This window comes from Danio rerio, chromosome 9 (assembly GCF_052040795.2).
Source record: "Danio rerio strain M-AB ecotype USA chromosome 9, GRCz13ab, whole genome shotgun sequence".
In the NCBI taxonomy this organism is placed as follows: Eukaryota; Metazoa; Chordata; class Actinopteri; order Cypriniformes; family Danionidae; genus Danio; species Danio rerio.
In genome coordinates, this window is record NC_141029.1 from 23,372,760 (window position 1) to 23,391,226 (window position 18,467).

At 38.8% G+C, this 18,467-nt stretch overlaps 2 protein-coding genes across 4 annotated transcripts in view; both read right to left on the minus strand.

Moving 5' to 3' along the window:
• mphosph8 (M-phase phosphoprotein 8) overlaps positions 1–4,314 on the minus strand; it is a 28,411-nt gene extending 24,097 nt beyond the window's left edge. Inside the window, exon 1 of one of the 2 annotated variants that reach the window (XR_015498825.1) lies at positions 4,047–4,253. Coding sequence is in view for 1 of the 2 variants with exons in the window: in NM_001126433.2 (NP_001119905.1) it covers positions 4,047–4,145 (99 nt within the window). In the remaining variant the exon portion in view is untranslated. 2 annotated transcript variants of the gene reach the window in all.
• Positions 4,315–6,139: 1,825 nt separating this feature from the next.
• aff3 (ALF transcription elongation factor 3) overlaps positions 6,140–18,467 on the minus strand; it is a 35,948-nt gene continuing 23,620 nt past the window's right edge. For both annotated transcript variants that reach the window (XM_087267706.1, XM_087267707.1), the window contains exons 6-18: positions 15,696–15,733; positions 15,067–15,274; positions 11,346–13,394; positions 11,117–11,232; positions 10,604–10,763; positions 10,202–10,335; positions 10,045–10,108; positions 8,123–8,259; positions 7,746–7,817; positions 7,558–7,651; positions 7,402–7,451; positions 7,111–7,304; positions 6,140–7,031 (exon numbers count right to left, since the gene is read on the minus strand). In XM_087267706.1, coding sequence (XP_087123832.1) covers positions 6,910–7,031; positions 7,111–7,304; positions 7,402–7,451; positions 7,558–7,651; positions 7,746–7,817; positions 8,123–8,259; positions 10,045–10,108; positions 10,202–10,335; positions 10,604–10,763; positions 11,117–11,232; positions 11,346–13,394; positions 15,067–15,274; positions 15,696–15,733 — 3,438 coding nt within the window. In that variant the 3' untranslated portion in view covers positions 6,140–6,909. The remainder of the gene's footprint in view (positions 7,032–7,110; positions 7,305–7,401; positions 7,452–7,557; positions 7,652–7,745; positions 7,818–8,122; positions 8,260–10,044; positions 10,109–10,201; positions 10,336–10,603; positions 10,764–11,116; positions 11,233–11,345; positions 13,395–15,066; positions 15,275–15,695; positions 15,734–18,467) is intronic.

The window sequence follows — 18,467 nt, forward strand, 5'->3', positions numbered from 1 at the left end:
AGAACAAGGAGCAGCGAGACGCGATTAATCACTGTATTTATGTAAACAAGTGAGTTAAAGGCACAATTGTCTGTGTGTCTGCCACAGAGCAGTAGTCTAGTAAGTACAGGCTGTCAGTTGATCTGAGAGTGGTTGTTACTGGCTCACGGCCATCACTGACTGTCTCATGTTGCACTCTGGATGAATGGACACCACTGGGATAAAATCATGACAAACTCTGAGACTGACATTTACAGACACAGAAATACTTCTCATTCAAAAAGTCCTTCTGTTACACTGCTTCCTTCCAGGAGCAGAAATTTATATGGTTTCAAGATCTTAACAAAAATGCATTAGGTATTATATCATATTATGTATAGTGTGTATATTTAGTAGTAAGTATATTTCAATGGCACAAATATTACATTACAGTCACATTGTGTATGTATGCATATATACATACACACACACACATATATACATACTTACATATATATATATATATATATATATATATATATATATATATATATATATATATAAAAGCAATGTGACTGTAATGTAATATTTGTGCCGTTGAAATATACTTATTTTTATATTTTCAGTTTTCAATATAGTTATTTTTATTTTAAAATGTCTATTGTCATCAGTTGTAGCTATTAAGAGCATCAAGTTATTGAAAGAAATTGTAACTTCTGTCTCATTTGTCTCATTTCAAGAAACAAGGCTTGTTTTACTTTAAGTTAACTTCAACAACAATATTAAAAACATAAAATTATTGAAACCACAATAAAATAAACAATAATAATGACAGCTGTTTTATGTTTACATTCAAATTAGGGCTGCTATATATTTTCTTCATTCGCTTTGTCTTTTATTTAGTCCAAATATCTAAAAAAAAAAAAAAAAAAACTTAAATCAAGTAAAAATATTGTTTTGTTTTCACCTTAAGAAGAAATTTTCTTAAACTAAATTATCTGTCAATGTGGTAAGTATAGTAATCTTGTTTTGGCTTTGAACTGTATATATTTGGACTAAAAACAAAGACAAAAATAACTTTTTTTGTTGCATAAATCATGTAATTTCTGTATAAATAATTACATAAAATACATCTTTGTTACACCTCCACACATAACATTTGGACTCAAATGTTCTAAACTCTGTTGAAATGCTAAGTCACAGGCATTTAAAACACATGCAAACTCTACAAATCAGATGTGTTCTGTGGCTCCTGGTCAACTAGAATTCAGACTCAGCACTGCGTATCTTGCGATGTGACGACTAGTTCAGATGTGCACACTGTGATATTGATTCTGAAACTGTGATATATTGTGCAGCTCTAATTCAAATACCTATAAATATAGGTATAAATATATCTGTATAACATAACTTATATATTTAAGATTGTGCTTTAACACGGTGGGTTTTAAATTTAATTTTGATTTGATTTACATACAAATCCCAACTGTTCAGGAAGTATTTCATGTAATTTTAAAACTATAAGTGTTAGACAATAATGGGTAGTCTTATCAAAAGTTAAATAAATAACAATAATATAAAATAAATTGAACCACAAACAGCTGTGGCTAAAAATGAAATAAAGGCAGCTATAAGAGAAAATGGTACAAATAAGTTTCTTTGTTGCTTTAAAGCGAACAAACTGTTGCACAAATCAGCTTACAACATCATATCAGCCTCCATGTAGTTAAATAGCTTTAAAGTGTACTTTTACCCACTTCTAAAGCATAAGTGGTGAGGGGGATCCTCTCACACAGAGATACACTCAGTGACCCCCAACATTACAGATACATTAGTGCCTGCAGCTCAAAGGGCACCGAGCAACAGAACACTGGATTTCACATGCTTTGTGCGTTATCTGTCCTCCAAAAACTGACCTTGTTAACACTCTTACCCAAGACTCGCATACCTCAACCAACAAGAATTCATCTGCAAGTGTTGTCTTTTCAGTTTTCTCAGTTCACTCCACATCATTATACATTTTCCTTTTCGAGTTATTAAACAACAAAATAACAACCCTCCCATTGTCACACAGCACCTGTTCTTTGAGTTCAAATGACGCACACATCCACACACAAACGCCCACGTGATATTTCTAGATTAGACGCTGCTGAATGGAGCCTCATAAAAATAAACTGAGCAGTCTGGCATGAAGCGATCGCTCATTCTCGCATTTGCCACAGCTGGAAGGACACTGTAAAACAGCCTCGCAGAAATCATTCAGTCAGCATTTCACATGTGCTCAAGAAAGCCCAGCATCTCCAGTCACTGAGGTGATGAAAGGGGTCAGTGATGTGATACAACGAGTTTTCTCTCTTTATGAGGCCTTAGGGTAACGCGTCTATAAGAGCAGGGAAATCCAGAATCCAAACAGACCCCAAGCTCCAAAACACACAGCAGAGCAAAATGCCTGTGAGCAATTTCATGCAATGTCAAACTTGCCCTAACAAAAATTAAGTTTTCACCAAAATATCCAAACCGCTTCTACGTTTTTTGTGCCAGCAAGTATTTAACAGTACTTAAAAAATACTCATAATGTGTCTGTCAAAGTTTTCAAACTATTATATTTCACTTGCCAGTCACACAAGTACCAATTTCACATCTGTCACATTCATAACGGAGAGGTGTCGCATCCATAACCAAGTTTTTTCCTAAATAAATGTTAAAATTTTGTTCTGTAGTAAGCCAACTCTTTTCTTCTTTTGATTAGCATTATTTCTTTTAGCTCGTGCAGTTTAATTCACAGAATTTCTACAAAAGTATGTTGAACACTGTAAACTTGCATAATTCTTTGGTCATATATATATGACACGTTTATTTCCCTTAATTAAAATCTAAACAATGTTTACAGATTAATATTTTTATTATCACATAACTCTGTGGTGAGTTGCTTCGAAAAATATAAACAGACATTCCAATACAATGTAAACACACTTTCCAAAATGCTGTAACTGCTCTTATCTAGAAATGCTTCACAGAGAACAACATGATTCAAGGTCTGTTACTGGATTACAAAACCTAAAAGCACAGACTGATCATTTTAAATGTTTTGTAAAAGAAAATGCTGAATCAGTGTTGTGCATTCCAGCCATTAGGATCACATATTACGAGCTACACGATTAAAATGTCACGCATGAATGTTTATGAAACTCAGTTAATTCGTTATTTAGTTAGTTCGTTGTTTACACTGTGTGTGGAGAAGAATTAGTTATAATAATAACCTTATATAAACAGGTAAGCCAATTTACAATGGCGACCTGGCCAAGAGGCAACATAAAATGCAGAAACAAAGCAGCAAGGACACAATACAATATCAGTTTCACAGATGCTGATAACAACACATGAAACCAAGGAAAAACTAAAAACAATCTCAGTGATCTTGTACTGGGTTTAACTTTTAGAGGATGTTGGTGGAATAAAAGTGTTGAGCTTTAATGTCTGCTGTTAACTGATCATAAGCATTATGTTTAGTCATCCATCAATATATATATATATATATATATATATATATATATATATATATATATATATATATATATAATAATATATATATATTTGCTTAAGTATAAGGTTAACCAACTAATAATGTCACATTTCACATGTATGGATGTATAAACAAACAGTGTATGTAACGTTAAACCCTTTAACGACTTTAGCAGCACTGCTGTCAACACAACTGCCATGCATTTTAGGCGTGGGTTGATTTACTCCGCGGTTTAAAGTATTAATTAGGCTGGACTTTAAACTGGTGCGATGTAAACAACAGGAGCAGGGCGCGTTTGAATGTGAATTTGTCTCGCGCCACTGCTCAAACCGGGCGGCGAGCTGAGCTAACGTTAACCGTCAGAAAGTTACAGCGAGTGAACACAGGCTCTCTGTGCCGCGGGAAGTTGCTGTTTTTAGGCGAGCAGCCTTTAAACGTACTAGATCAACTAATTTTTGGTGTTATCCCATTAGGTATACACGTGTCTGCAGTATTTACTAAGGACAGTAATAGCTACATGCTACATCGCTAGCAAGATGGCATCCGAAGCGACTCTCTCTCTTACCTCCTCCACTCGCACGTCAATAATCCTCTCCACTTCATATACATCTTCTTCATCCTGTTCGCTGTCTCCAGGCTCCGCTCTCTCGGCTCCGGACGCCATTTATGCTTTATTTAAGCAGTGTATTGACGCTTACGAGTCGTTTATATGGATATGCTAACAGCATGAAGGCCGCACGACAGCCGAACTAGTGCACATACACACGGACACAGCAGCAGCGCGCTGTCGGGGATAGTACTCTGGGTTGCCAGATCGCGAAGGAATAACCGACAGAATAGGCATGGGAAAAAGTCCTCCAAGGTCGCGTGTAATATGCGGATATGGCAACACATGTAGTACTACAACTAGAGGAGTATCCTTGTGTATTGTGCGTGACAGATGATATGACTGAGGTTATCGTCTCCCAATGCTAAATATATCACTGGCTTCAAAGACAAAAAAAAATTGATGGCTTATGCTAAAATACTTAATTTCCTTGCAAGTTAAATGTCTTGTATGTTTTAAATATGATTTTATGGCAAAACAATAAACATATTAAAATATGTTAAATAAATTCATTACAATTTCGATTTGCAACATTAAGAAGTGCTACTTTTTATGTTAAAAATGTAACCAAATATGTTTTTAATTAATTAATCACTTAAATGCTCTTGCATAGATTGAATTGTCATTTTATTGTAGCCTACTAACAGCACCTGTAATTCCTACATACACATAATGAAGTGTGGGAGGTTAAATAAATATCAACCTAAGTATGAATTGGCCAATGTTTAGTATTAGTAATAAAAGTTGTTACATTTTCTGACCCTAATTCTGACATTTTCAGCATGGTATAAATGATCTGATGGGTATTTTAAGCTGATACTTCACAGACACATCCTTGAGAAACCCAAAACATATTTTACATCTGGTAAAAGGGGCAAAATAGGAGCCCTTTGAACGTTGTCACCCGAGATACTTAAATGAATTAACAATTTTAAAATGTGTCATTGATAAATTTAATGAGATAATTAAGTGATTAACTGCGTGTTATTAAAAAAGAATTTTAAATACCTGCTATTAACATGCAGAACCACTGTGTGGGCCTATTGAGGGCTTCCTGTAAGAATGGGCCGCCCATAAAGGGCCAGTGTGGGACCGAGGGCTGTCCATGCTAGCCAGCGCTAAAAAGCCAATGTTTTGCTAGGGAGCAAACTCTCAATGGCCTTGCGCTGGTTACCAACTGGGGGCCCTTAGGTCGACAGTTTGCAATTTTGTAGGTGGGCTAGTTGGTTTGGTGAAACGGAACAAGACATGAGCCAACGCAAGGTGACAACACTGTTGAGTTTCGTCTATGCTAGTTATTGGATGTCAGCTTGGTTGGTTTTTGGTCAGCTTATGGTTGTCCTAAGACAGGCATGTCCAAACTCAGTCCTGGAGGGCCAGTGTCCTGCAAAGTTTATTTCCAACCCCAATCAGACACACCTGGGCTAGCTAATCAGGCTCTTACTAGGCTTTCTAGAAACATCCTTGCAGGTGCGTTGAGGCAAGTTGGAGCTAAAATCTGCAGGACACTGGCCCTCCAGGACCGACTTTGGACACCCTGTCCTAAGAGATCCCATTAAAGACCAGCAAAGCTTTGTTTGCAGTGGTTAGCACGGTTGCCTCACAGCAAGAAGTTCAATCTGTCAAGTTCCTCAGGGTAAAATTGGCTGTAGTGTGTTAATGGGAGAGTGGGTGTTTCCATCACTGTGCTTAACTGCTGGGCTGTGGCTACAAGTGCATCCACTCTGTAAAACATATGTCAGCATAATTGGTTCTTCCTGCTATGGCAACCCCTGTTAAAGTAGAGACTAAGCTCAGGTAACATGAGTGGGTGAATTAATCTTTCAATTATTTTCTTAAATCCTTAGATAAAAAAGCCAATTTTATTTTATTCTTTTGTAAAGTTATGTGTGCAAAGTGTGACATCTCTGTTCATTTAAAACATGATTCTGCTTTGCTTGTTGTTTCAAAATATAATGTTAATGTTCACTGGCTATCTTGTGCTATCTATGTCTAAAACTCTGTGATTCCTGATCCTCCTCATAATCATGAACACATGACCACCACCAACATTACAATTTACTGTAAAATCCTTTTAATTATAAAAGTCCTGACTGTGTTTGTCAATCTTACATTTCAAATTTACAACAACTTCACAATGCCATTTACAGTCTTGCATAGACTGGTATGACTTTATGCTGGCTATTGAAAAACAGCACCAAAACATCTACATAACACATATGTAAAATTCAGACTTATTGCACAAAGAACTTTGTAAAAAACATGAATCACATCCACAGATCTGAAGAGACTTTGTGCATGCACTGATTTTTACATTAAGAAGCTATGAAAGGCTCATGTAAAACAAAAATAAAAAACATGAAAGATGAATGCAACACCCTGACATTTTTTATATAAAACGTGGCACATTTTGGAAAAGCAGCATTAGTTAAATTAGCGGAAAACAGTACCTTTTCAAAACCTTCAATAAGATTAGCACGCTACACAAGTTCTAAGAATTGAATGATTGAATTTTTCAATCTCAACGGCAAGTTTTGATGACATTTAAGTAAACATGATTATTTCTGACACTCTGTCCTCGGATATTTTCACATTTAATGCTCAGCAAATGTAAAGTAACAAGGAAAGTAAAGTAAATGACATGAAGTCACCTAACTTGAAACAGTTGTAAATCTATGGCAGTCAGTTCTCCACCTTGACCCTAGGCCAGACATTTTTAAGTTCACAGAATGCAGGTAATTGTAAAATGTTTTGCTTGTTTGGCTTCAAAACATTGTTTCCAAAAGTGATTTGTGAAGATTTTAAATGTCTGTACATGGTATTATGACAGATTAGCACTGATCCGAATCCATTGGAGCCCTTGCCTGGTGTACTGAACGATGTGAGCCATGCTGCTGTGCAGAGTCAACGGTCCAGTCAGCGTGTTCAGATAGTTGAAAAATTCTGGTGAGAATAATTTAAATTACATTATTGGATTAGAAAAGCACACTGCTTTCCCAAACACAACTGCATAAAAGCTCACCTTTGTTCTCCTTGGCCAGCGTATCAGCCACCTCCCAGTACTCGTAACTGTACAGGACACTGTTGGTGATGTTGAGGTGATTTGCTGCCATCTGGTGGATGCGATGTGGAATGCTTATGACTGTGCTTGGTGATTTGCCTGTGTGAGATCCCATTATACTGACAGAGCAAATAGAGGCTGGAGGAATAGTTCCTCTGTGGAAACACAAATAGAGATACACTGAGCTCCAAACAAAACATAAAGCTCTTTCATACTGATCGTATATTATTAAGAGCTATAATTGTATCTTACTTTCCAGAATCGTTCCTTGTAGGGGGGTTGTGAGGTCCTTTTGGAGAACTCTGATTTAAAAAAGGTAATAAAACATGTATGGGTAAGTCATGGAACAGAACAGATGCAACAGTTTGTACTTAGCATTAGTAGGCATTTCTCTTGAATAATGCCTACCTTGAAGTAGTCTAGCAGGACTTTAGAGTATTTCAGGGCATGGTCTTTTTTAAGTCTGAACATTTGCCAATAAAGAAGAGCAAGACAGCGGAAACTGTGGGTTTGGAAACAAGTTTTTTTGTTTTTTTTTATCAAAATTTAGCAAGTTCTCAAAATGACAATATAGACAGTTGTAGTGATATATTTACCATAGTACAGCTAGCTGTTTGTCTTCCTGACTGGCTCCAGGCCCTGCGTGGCTCTTTAGTCTCATAGCGTATCTAACCAACACACAGAACATGTCAAATCAACACAGAGATTCTGACAAATATAGCACCTTTCTGTTTTAGCATATGTCAAATGACAATCATCACGCATAAAAATATATTAACAATAAAAAATATATGACATACTGATAACACACACATGAATTTTTGTGGCATGTTGATTGTGTCACAGCACTAAAGCTGATGTCACAAGGAGCTATGACTGTTTTCTATTATAGACATGACACCTATTCAACATTCTTTCAGTGCTGAAATAATGCAGGAGAAAAAGAACAACAGAGTTTAAAATAGATACACACCTTATGAGCTCAACCGTTTCAGCATACATGGTGTATGGAGACTTGGATTCCAGTGGTCCCTCTTCCATGGCTTTACCACATTCCATGAAAGACAATGCAGCATCCACATAATTCACAGCTTTTCCTAACTTATCTACCTGCAAACAGCGATAAAGAAGTAAATGAGTGAAATAATAATATAAATGATATAATTTAATAATCCCACTGTAAAGAAGCTATTTTGTAATGGAAAGTGTTCATGGATGTTAAAGGGTCTGCATGGAACCATATGCATCAATAATGACATCTTTCCCTCTTTTGTTCTCTCTGTGACAAATTGTTAAGTTCTAAACTCTATGAGACATACTTCCCTGCTCCAGCTATTTAGACAAACATTAAAAATGCAGTATGAAAACGAATCACATTATCTTATTCATACTAGGGTCTCAGTGTAGTGGGAGCTAATAAAGGGTTTACATTTGTGCCACAACCCAGGTGGGAGTAAGGTTTAGGGGGCGAGTGTTATGAATGTCTGCAAGTAGAACCTGTGCCAGTTAAGCATGACTCCCTCTGTTCTCAAGAGATAACTGTAGTCCTTAGCATTCATATTTGTGTGACAGTCTCCAATGCAGGAAATAGTGCTGTGAATCCTGCTCAAAACAATCTGAAGAGGGTTCCACTGGTGCCATGACCTGGTTGGGAGTGAGTTTAAAGGGGGTGACAGTACTTGTGACTGGATAGTAAGAACTGTGCAGGTAGTTCTACTTCCATAGCTTCTATTTCTGTATTTTAAAGTGCCCACCACTCAGACCAAAGACGCAGAGTATAGGAGTAGCGAAGGGAATACATTGATGCCATGAAATCTGATGGGCTAACTAGTAAGACCTGTGCAGGTGAAATCCCCTGAACTGAAGTGGCACAATAGCAACTGAAAGACAGAATGCCAAAAATGCTGGTTCGAATCCCAGTCAAAGCTGGACAAGAACTACTGCAGTTACATTGGTGCCATGACCCGGATGGGAGTGAGATTGAGAGGGCGAGTGTAACAAGCTCAGCTAGTAAGATCGCATCTTATTCCCCTGTACTTAAGAGCTGCACAATCAACTAATTCAATTCAATTTATCTGTATTCCTATAATGCTGTTACAATGTAGATTGACGAAACAGCTTAACAGCTTAAGTTCTAGTAAATTGAAACTGTGTCAATCCAGATTTCAGTTAAAGTTCAGTTTAGTTCAGTTCAGTGTGGTTAATTTTCACTGCTGAAAGTCCAAACACTGAAGAGCAAATCCATCAATGCGCAGCTCCACAGGTCCTAAACAAAGCAAGCCAGTGGCGACAGTGACAAGAAACAAACTTCACCAATTGACAAAAGTAAAGGAAAAAACCTAGAGAGAAACCAGGCACAACCATTTCTCCTCTGTTCAAACTTGTGCAGAGCTTCAGTCTAGGCAGCGGATGCTGGAGAACGTTGGACGTTCATCGTGGAGAAGCTGCAGGTATGAGTAGGTCACCGGCGGGTGTTCAGGCTGCCCATGGGTTCAACGTGAAGACTCATCTAATGCTAACTAATAAACTAACTAATGCTAGAGGTTGAGTTCTATTGCATCCTTGTTAGCTTCCATGATAGAAATGCAGGATAAAACATGTTTAAAGCTGTGGAAGTAGAACACAAGAGGTTACAATTGTGCTACGACCTGGATTGGAATGAGGTTTTGGGGGTGGCTAGGTTTGATTGATGGTGGCCAGTTAGTAAGTGCTGTAAATCTTGCTCCCCATCCCCAAAAGGCACACTTGCAACTGATAACAATCCTTGTTAAAATGCTGCCTCCCATGCCTGGACATTGGTTCGAATAACATTCAGAGGTGTGAAAGCAGAACCGAAGGGGTTATATATGTTATAAGAGTAATTTGTGTAATAGTATATTCACAATGTTGTCCTACCATAGCGTCTGCTCGATGCTTCAATCTCTTGGCTTCATGCATATAATACTCAGCATGATGAGAGCTAGCATGAGGGAAAAAAAGGAAATATTAGTAAGTGCCATGTGAAGAGTTTGTTCATGTGAACTGTTGTTCACTGAAGAAGACATTAACTTACACATCACTAATAGGTACTGTTCCTCTGTAGTGAAGAGGAAGGTTTGGGGGAGGAACCCTCGATCCAGAGAGAGGTTGTAGATGTCCTGACACCCCAATACATTCCACCTCTACCTTGGGCTGCGTCTTTTGGATCTATTGAGACAGACTTGTTTTAATAGCTCTAAATTCCAGTATAGAAAATGCTTCAGTTCTTGTAAAGAACTAAAGTATGAAACATTCTCTGTGGAACTTAAAACATTCTTTATAGAAATTAAAAGTCTGTAGAAAAATGTAATGTAGAGCGTTTGGACAATCTAAGAAATTATAATTGAGCCTATGACTGAAAAGTGAGATGAATAAATGTAGAAGAAAAGAACAATAAGAAAGCTAACAGATGGTGTTTGAGTGGTATTTTAAGGACCTGGGTTTTCTGTGCTGTTGAATCATTGTCTTTTTCTGGAGGTGTGTAGTACTTCTCTGCATGCTGAGCTTTCACAGAGTGCTTTGAGAGCTCCAGTATGTTAGACGGAGGAGATAATGGGGACACTGGCCTCTTGGAGTAAAAGTAATCATCCTGACATCTGCATAAACGGCATTTAAGAAGAGATGTCACCCAAAGAGCATGAGCCATACAGAAAACATCAGATTACACTAACATGTCCCAGTGGGCAAGAATAACAGCAACAAATTGACCTCCTTTGTGTTTTTGTTTTGTCACAGAGGCCTTCCATGATGCCCTTCAATGTGCCCAAGCAATTTGGTAGAACAATACTTTTACGGTGCTAATTGCTTGTGGACTTCCTCTTATACTATCAATTTACAATATAATATATTCTGTATTTAGATTAATAAAACACTGAAAAAAAATCAATTTGCAGTGCAAGTTATAACAAAGATAATGCAAGATAAGAGTCTTTATCTCAAACAAACATACCCGTTTTGTTGATTGTCCACACAGGTTTCCTCTGTCTCATGATGGACTGATGATGGTTGTTTATCTGTACACGAGTGATTTCTCTTATTCTCTCTTTGAAGGTCTCCATTCTCAGCCTATGACAAACACACACAAAGAATACAGGTGTGCAACAACATCTCATTTTTACAGAACACAAATGTAAAAGTTGTTGAATTGTAAGCAAAAAAAAATTTCTTTCCCCCCTCACCTTTCTTTTACTTCTGCCATCTCCAGGTGGTTGGTCAGAGTGGTTCAGATGCTTCATTGATGACTTTTCTTTTGCCTTTCCTGATGACACAGATGAAGACGAAGACTGTCTCTCTGTAAGCTCATCTGCACTCGGGACCCTACCCAGAAGACAGAGGTCTATCCTCACAACTAGTTTTTTCAGGCCTCGATGAGGGATGGTGGGGGACTTTTCAGTCCGGCCAAAAGGAACGAGTGTATAGAGTTTGTGTCTCCCCCGACTGTGTTTTTCTGTTTCAGGAGTACTTAAGCAGGACCTCTCGGGGTGACTACTTGAGCCTGAATTTTGTTTCTCATGCCTGCTCTTTGATACAGTTTTTTTGTTTGATGTTGAATCTGCAGGGACTTTCGCAATGTTCCTGGGTGGACTAGACTCAGAGTCTGATTCAGAGGAAGATGATGAGGATGAAAAGGAAGATGAGGATGAAGAAGATAATGGATGGGTGGGCTTGACGACAGGAGTAGGGGAAGGTGGAGAGAGTGGAGGAGAAGGGCTAGAGTCTGTCACATAAGGACGTGAGGAAACGTCTCCGTTACTCCACCGTCTCTTCTTCCTCCTCTGCTCCTCAAGGTTGGGTCCATTGCATTCCCTTTGTGTGTGATGCTGGCTTGTGTGAGGTCTTTGCTTGGGCTGAACTGCCCTCCATTCAGCTTCCGGTTCCCTCCTCCTTCTCCGTTTCCTCTCTCTTTCCCCTTCCTCAGTTCTCCTATCTTCCTCACCTTCCTCTTCCTCAGAACTCCGAACCCAGCGGCGCCTTATTACCTGCTCCTCCGCCAGTCTTCTATGTCTCTGCTCCTTGCCGGTTGGCACCAGGTTCACTCCCTGGGCTCTACCTCGGCTGTCCACCTCCCGATCTCTCTCTCTGGGTTTTGGCTCTTTTTGGGAGTGCCCAGTTCTGGGAACTGAGCTGTCCTCTAGTTTGGGCCTGGGTTTTGGGCTGGAGCTTGATTGGGAAGTCTGCTTCGAGCTGGATCGGTTGGTATCGGGGAAAGATTTATTTTTTGAGCTGTGACTTGATCGACTGTTCGCTTCACGTTGCAATGAGTCCTTGAACTTTGACAAGGGACCACATTCAGAACTTTTTAAAATACTAAAATGAGATGAATGCCCTGATTTGGAGGTTGAATTGTGGACTGGCACTGCTGTGGGCTCATTGCTTTTGTGATTAAATTCACTACTATGATCAACTGTAGATAAGGTTCTGGCTTGAGGTTTTGGGCTAATGCTGGGTCTTTGCTGCAGCGGATGCTTTGAAACAGTTTTTGAAGGTGAGTTAAACCTTTGCTTTCTTGTGGATTCAGAGTTTTTGGCTTCAGGCTTGTGTGTGAAATCTTTGTGTGACCTTTCTGTTGAGCCGTGTTTGGAATTAAATGGTTGATGTTGAGGACCAGGTCTGGAGTCTTTAGACTGAGAGTCTTTGGATCGAGAATCTTTGGCTCTTAACTCTTTTCTCTGGTTAGCGTTATGGTCCGGAGGCACCCATGGCCTGACTTTGGGATGATGTCCTGGATTGGAGGCAACTGTTGGCCGTGAAATATGCCTGGGACTTTCTTGTTGAGATGTCTGCACCTGAGAATATATACCTTGGCTGGGTACTGCTTTGGATAAGAGACTTGGACTGGGGCTTCTGGGAGGGTGTGGTGGTAAAGGGCTGGGACTTCGACTCCCCTGGAGGCTGTCTCCTGGACTTGGGCACACACTTGGCACTGGGCTTTGCACAAGGCTATTTCCTGGACTAGGGCATGGACTGTATCCTGGGCTGGGATGAGGACTGTTTCTGGGGCTATAGTCAAATTTTGGACTTGGGACTTGACTTCCACATGGACTATAATCCCGTCTTGATTCAGATTCTCTGCTCCAGTATCTTCCAGGAGATGGTCCACGATCACAGTCAGATTTTGCACTCTGTCTGTGTCCTCCTCCTGGATTGTAGTCAGTGGACTGATGCTTTTTAGGTACTTTCTCAAGCCATCTGTCCAACTGCCAATGGGTGGATGGAGGACTTTCCGTCTGGACAGAGAAAGTTAATGAGTGTGAATCAGAGAATAATTGACTTGAATTACAAGATATGGGATCATGGTTACTGCACTTGACAATAAAGGATGAGACAAAAAGATGACATGAGTAAAACTAAATATATTCCAGAACCTCAATAGCAAAGACGGTTTATGTGTGTAGCTAGTAGTGAACTTCACATTAAAAATAATAATGATAAGCACAATCATGCTAGCAAGCAACAAGAAGTCAGTCATGTCAGTTGTAGGCTAATCTCAAAGACATTACAGCACTTCTACCTAATGAACATCGCCAGTCTTAATTGTATTGGTGTAATTATGGTATATGTGCATAAGATGTGCAAATGCCATTTCCGATTCAATGACAACACATTTCTCAACAGTGAAATTGCTAAATTGGTTCAGGAAAATATAAAGTATTGGAATGAATGAACAAGTAACAAGAGAAATGTAAACAGACGAAAGTGTAATTGGGAGAGAGAGGAAAAGAAAAACAGGAGGTGGGATTGTGAGCAAAAGAGAGAGAATCCAAAAACACTGCAGAGATTGTTATAACCCTAACATTTTCTTTTAATTTCACACCATTTTAACAATAACAACACCTCTTTAGTAGTCTGCTATAAACCAGAAATCTGAAGAAATTATGTTGCTTTAAAAAAATAATTCTCTATTAGAACAATTATTAGAACAATTAAGGAAACCATACATGGCTTCACAAAACATCACATTTAATGCAACAAAACAAAGCAAGTACTCACTTGATAGCTCTCTTGAGCTCCAGGGCAGACTGCTTTCTCTGCTTGCTCGCCTCCAGTAGCTGACCAGAGCTAATTTAAACTTTTACTCCTCCACTCAAACATTCCCCCTTCCCATCTCTCTCACTTTTCAGCAAAGACACTGCATCTCTTGTGCCCTTTCCCACTGCCCCTCCCCACAAACCCCCCTTCTACCTGGAACCGTGTGGCGTTTCCAAGCCGTCCTCCTCAGAGACACTGCATGACTACACGTAGATGAAAAACACATGGTGTTCCCTCCTCCCTTCTCCACAGGTTCCAAATAGATGGCATGTTCAGTAATAGAGCCAGCTGTGTCACACAGACACCTTCATTCATATGGGGCTGCAGCCCTATGCTACCGAAACTTTTAATCCCTCCTTCTAGCCAAGCAGCCTAAATAACCATCAGATATAAACAATTCTATAGCATAAAAAAGTGTTAAATGTAGCTGCTAGCAAGCTTTGCTTGCTGATTTAAAGTGCTAGCTCACCAAAAAAATTAACTTATCCTTATTAAGGATAACCTCATTAACGTTTCTTCCTTAGAACACAAAATCAGATGCAAATGGACCCATGTTTGTTTTGTACAGCCATTTGTAAAGTCATTTGTTCATTTCCTGTAGGTTCTGTTTTATGTGACAAAATCAAAGTTGACAAGTACTACTTCCTACCTACTTAGTCATCTGGGGCGCCACATGTTGACATGACACCCAGATTCTAAAGTCTAAGCGCCTGCCCCTTTACATTCCTCTCTTCACCCCCCCTCCAACCCGTTTTACCTCATCTGCTAAAAACAACTACTGGAAACACAGAGAGAGAGAGAGAGAGAGAGAGAGAGAGGGAGGCAATGAGAAGCACTAAATTGGAAGGCTATGTCAATGCTACTGTATACCTCAGTGCTGCAGTTCAAGGTTCGCTGTTGGGTCGGGGTCCCACACCGGGTGTGCGCCCCTGGACTTGGGCTGCGGGAACGTTGACTGCTGCTTTCCCAATCACTGGAGCGGTCTGTTCCTGAAGACCCCGAGCTAGAATGTCTCACCCTTCCGGCATGTGTGTGTGTGTGGTGTTGCTGCTGCTGCTGCTGGTGCTGGGTTGACAAGCTGTCAGACAGTTCAGGCACACAATAGAGAATGTTTGACAAATACAGCGCACACTCCTTACTTAGGCCACAGACTCAAATACATTTATGCAACAAACTAGACTATCAAGTTTAGAGAATTCTGAAATCCTAACAAGTATGCAGACTAAACACTGACAAAATGCTTGGCCTTTGAGTGGTTTGTGTGTGTATGTGTGTGTGTGTGTGTGTGTGTGTGTGTGTGTGTTTATTTGGGGTTGAACATGTTGAAAGGCCAAAAGAAACAGAGGCTGGTCTATCATCTAGCTGTCACATTCCACATAATCCGACCTCTTCAACGTAATAAAGACACTTTATATACATATATATATAAGACAAACACTAGCTATGAGTACAGTTATAATCACATACAGGCAGACAGAACATCACAAGCACACACTTACCGGTCATTATCAGCCCAGGAAGTTGTTTGCTCGCTTCCCTGTTTAACAGATAAGCATAAATAAATGAGCTCTATAGGTTGGAATCTTTAACTCTGTGGTCATAACAAGCATCCTGACCGAAGGAAAAGCCACAGTCCTGCAGGATGGCTGAAAGGTCACAAGTCTGGTGTATTTTATGACTCAGACTGTTATGACTCATAAACCCGGAGTCCTGGGTTCAGATAGACTAGAGAATGAGAGACACACTTGTATAAGGAGCTGTTGCTGAAGGTTAAATAGACCGAGTCAACAACTGAACTCACTAAACTCTGGATTTTAGCAAACACTGATACGGAACAAGTTCAGCAACAGCACAGATATGGAACAGGCAAGAAGGCAGTGCTTCCTATAAACAAATGTGTAACATGAGATCATAATTTGTTTTAACAGAACTCCCACTGAAGTGAATGTGAGGAAGGAGCAACTGCATACCGTTCCCTCATGCCTGTAACAGCTACATACAATCAACCTCTGTTGGTTAAAATAGTCAAGTAAATGCTTTCTTTTTTAAACTTTATGCACACATTGGCAATTATATCCAGTGTTAGCATTCAATTATGTGGACAGAAAAATAGATATTGACATTAATAATAATAAAAATAATAATAATAACAATAATAATATATTCATTCATTTATTCATTAATTAATTTTCTTTTCGGCTTAGTCCCTTTATTTATCAGGAGTCACAGCGGAATGAACCACCAACTTATCCAGCATATGTTTTACACAGCGGATGCTTTTCCATCCGCAACCCAGTACTGGGAAACACTCATTCACGCTCACATTCACACGCATACACTATGGCCAATTTAGCTTATTCAATTCACCTATAGCGCATGTCTTTGAACTATGGGGGAACCAGAGTCCCTGCAGGAAACCCACGCAAACACGGGGAGAACATGCAAACTCCACACAGAAACGCCAACTGACCTTGCCGGACACCAGTAATCTTCTTGCTGTAAGGTGAAAGTGCTACCCACTGAGCCACCGTGTCTCCCTATAATAATAATAATAATAATAATAAAAATAGTTACTAGTAATCAAAAAGGCTAATAAACTTCAACTTAAAGTCTTACTGTATCATGAAATAAAAGTCAAATGTTTACAATATTTCATTGAAATATAATAGTAATGAATATTTGTATCCACCAAAGATATATTAAAATGTCACAAATGTTAATTATGTAAAATCCTGTTTGTTTGATCTTTGTTCATCAAAAGATCATGAAAAAAGTTTTTTTTTTTGTTTTTTTTTAAATATTGAGTAACATACCTATTTTTAACTTTAATAAAAATACTTTTTTCCTGAGGGCACTGAAGACTGGACCGATGGCTGTTGAAAATTCAATTTTGACATTAAGGACAAAAGGAAATAAGACAAAATATTAATTTATCAAAAAGAAATAATTTATGACTGATAAATTATTTATTTTTGATAAATTATTATTTTGTCTTATTTCCTTTTTAAAAGCCCATTGTGTTTCACAGCAGTTTGAAATCAACAAACAATTAAGCAGGACATAAATGGACAGAACAGGTGTTCTGCAGGGCTCTGTCCTCAACCCTTTAACATTTATTAGTATTTATGTTTTTTCATCAGTAATTAAGATCTCTGAAGCCTTTTATTTTATTTTTATATTATCCTTTATTTTACTATGAATTTTCCATTAAGATATGCATCTCTTCTACGAGAGGATCCTGGCCAAAATGGCAGCACAAAAAAATTCAGATGCAAAAATAGAAACATAAAATATCACAGATTAAAATTTACACAGGCGATGCAGTGGGGCAGGTAGTGCTGTTGCAGTGGGGCAGGTAGTGCACTGCAAGAAGGCCTCTGGTTCGAGCCTCGGCTGGGTCAGATGACTGTGTGGAGTTTGCATGTTCTCCCTGCGTTCGCGTGGGTTTCCTCCGGGAGCTCTGGTTTCCCCCACAGTCCAAAGACAAGCGGTACAGGTGAATTGGGTAGGCTAAAATGCCTGTAGTGTATGAGTGTGTGTGTGTGTGTGAATGAGTGCGTGTGGATGTTTCCCAGAGATGGGTTGCGGCTGCAAGAGCATCCGCTGCGTAAAAACATGCTGGATAAGTTGGCGGGTCATTCTGCTGTGGCGACCCCGGATTAATAAAGGGACTAAGCCGAACAGAAAATGAATGAATGAAAATTTACACAACATTCACATGATTCTTGCAGGTAAGACTTCAAAATATTTATAGATGGAATTGTTTCTAACATGATAACACTCTGCATTTCATTACATATAGGGCTAAAGGAGGAAGACACTGTTTTACCAAACTCCATACACACTCTAGGAACAGTTAAATGTAATTTAGAAGAATTTTGTGCACTATAACTTCAAGTATAATATGATAAAAGGTTACAAATATAAGATGGCAATTTATCCAATAATGTCCTAGTGATGAATAGAAGCATATACATTTTTCTCCTTTGGCACACGGAAAACCAACCAACCATTTTGTACAAAGTACAATGACGGGTACGTGAAGATGCATTCATCTCAAATTATATCGCAGCATGATATGTATTGTCCAACTTTTTTAATATTCAAATTTGCATAATTTTAAATCAATTCTATCTGTGGATGTTTAATAATTCTCTTACTGCATGTCTGAAATAAAAGCTTAAACAACTAAAAGTTTCTGTATTTGAGATTTAAGACAGATAATCTCTCCTTCTCAGACTCCATCAATTACTAATCTAAAGAACATCAGA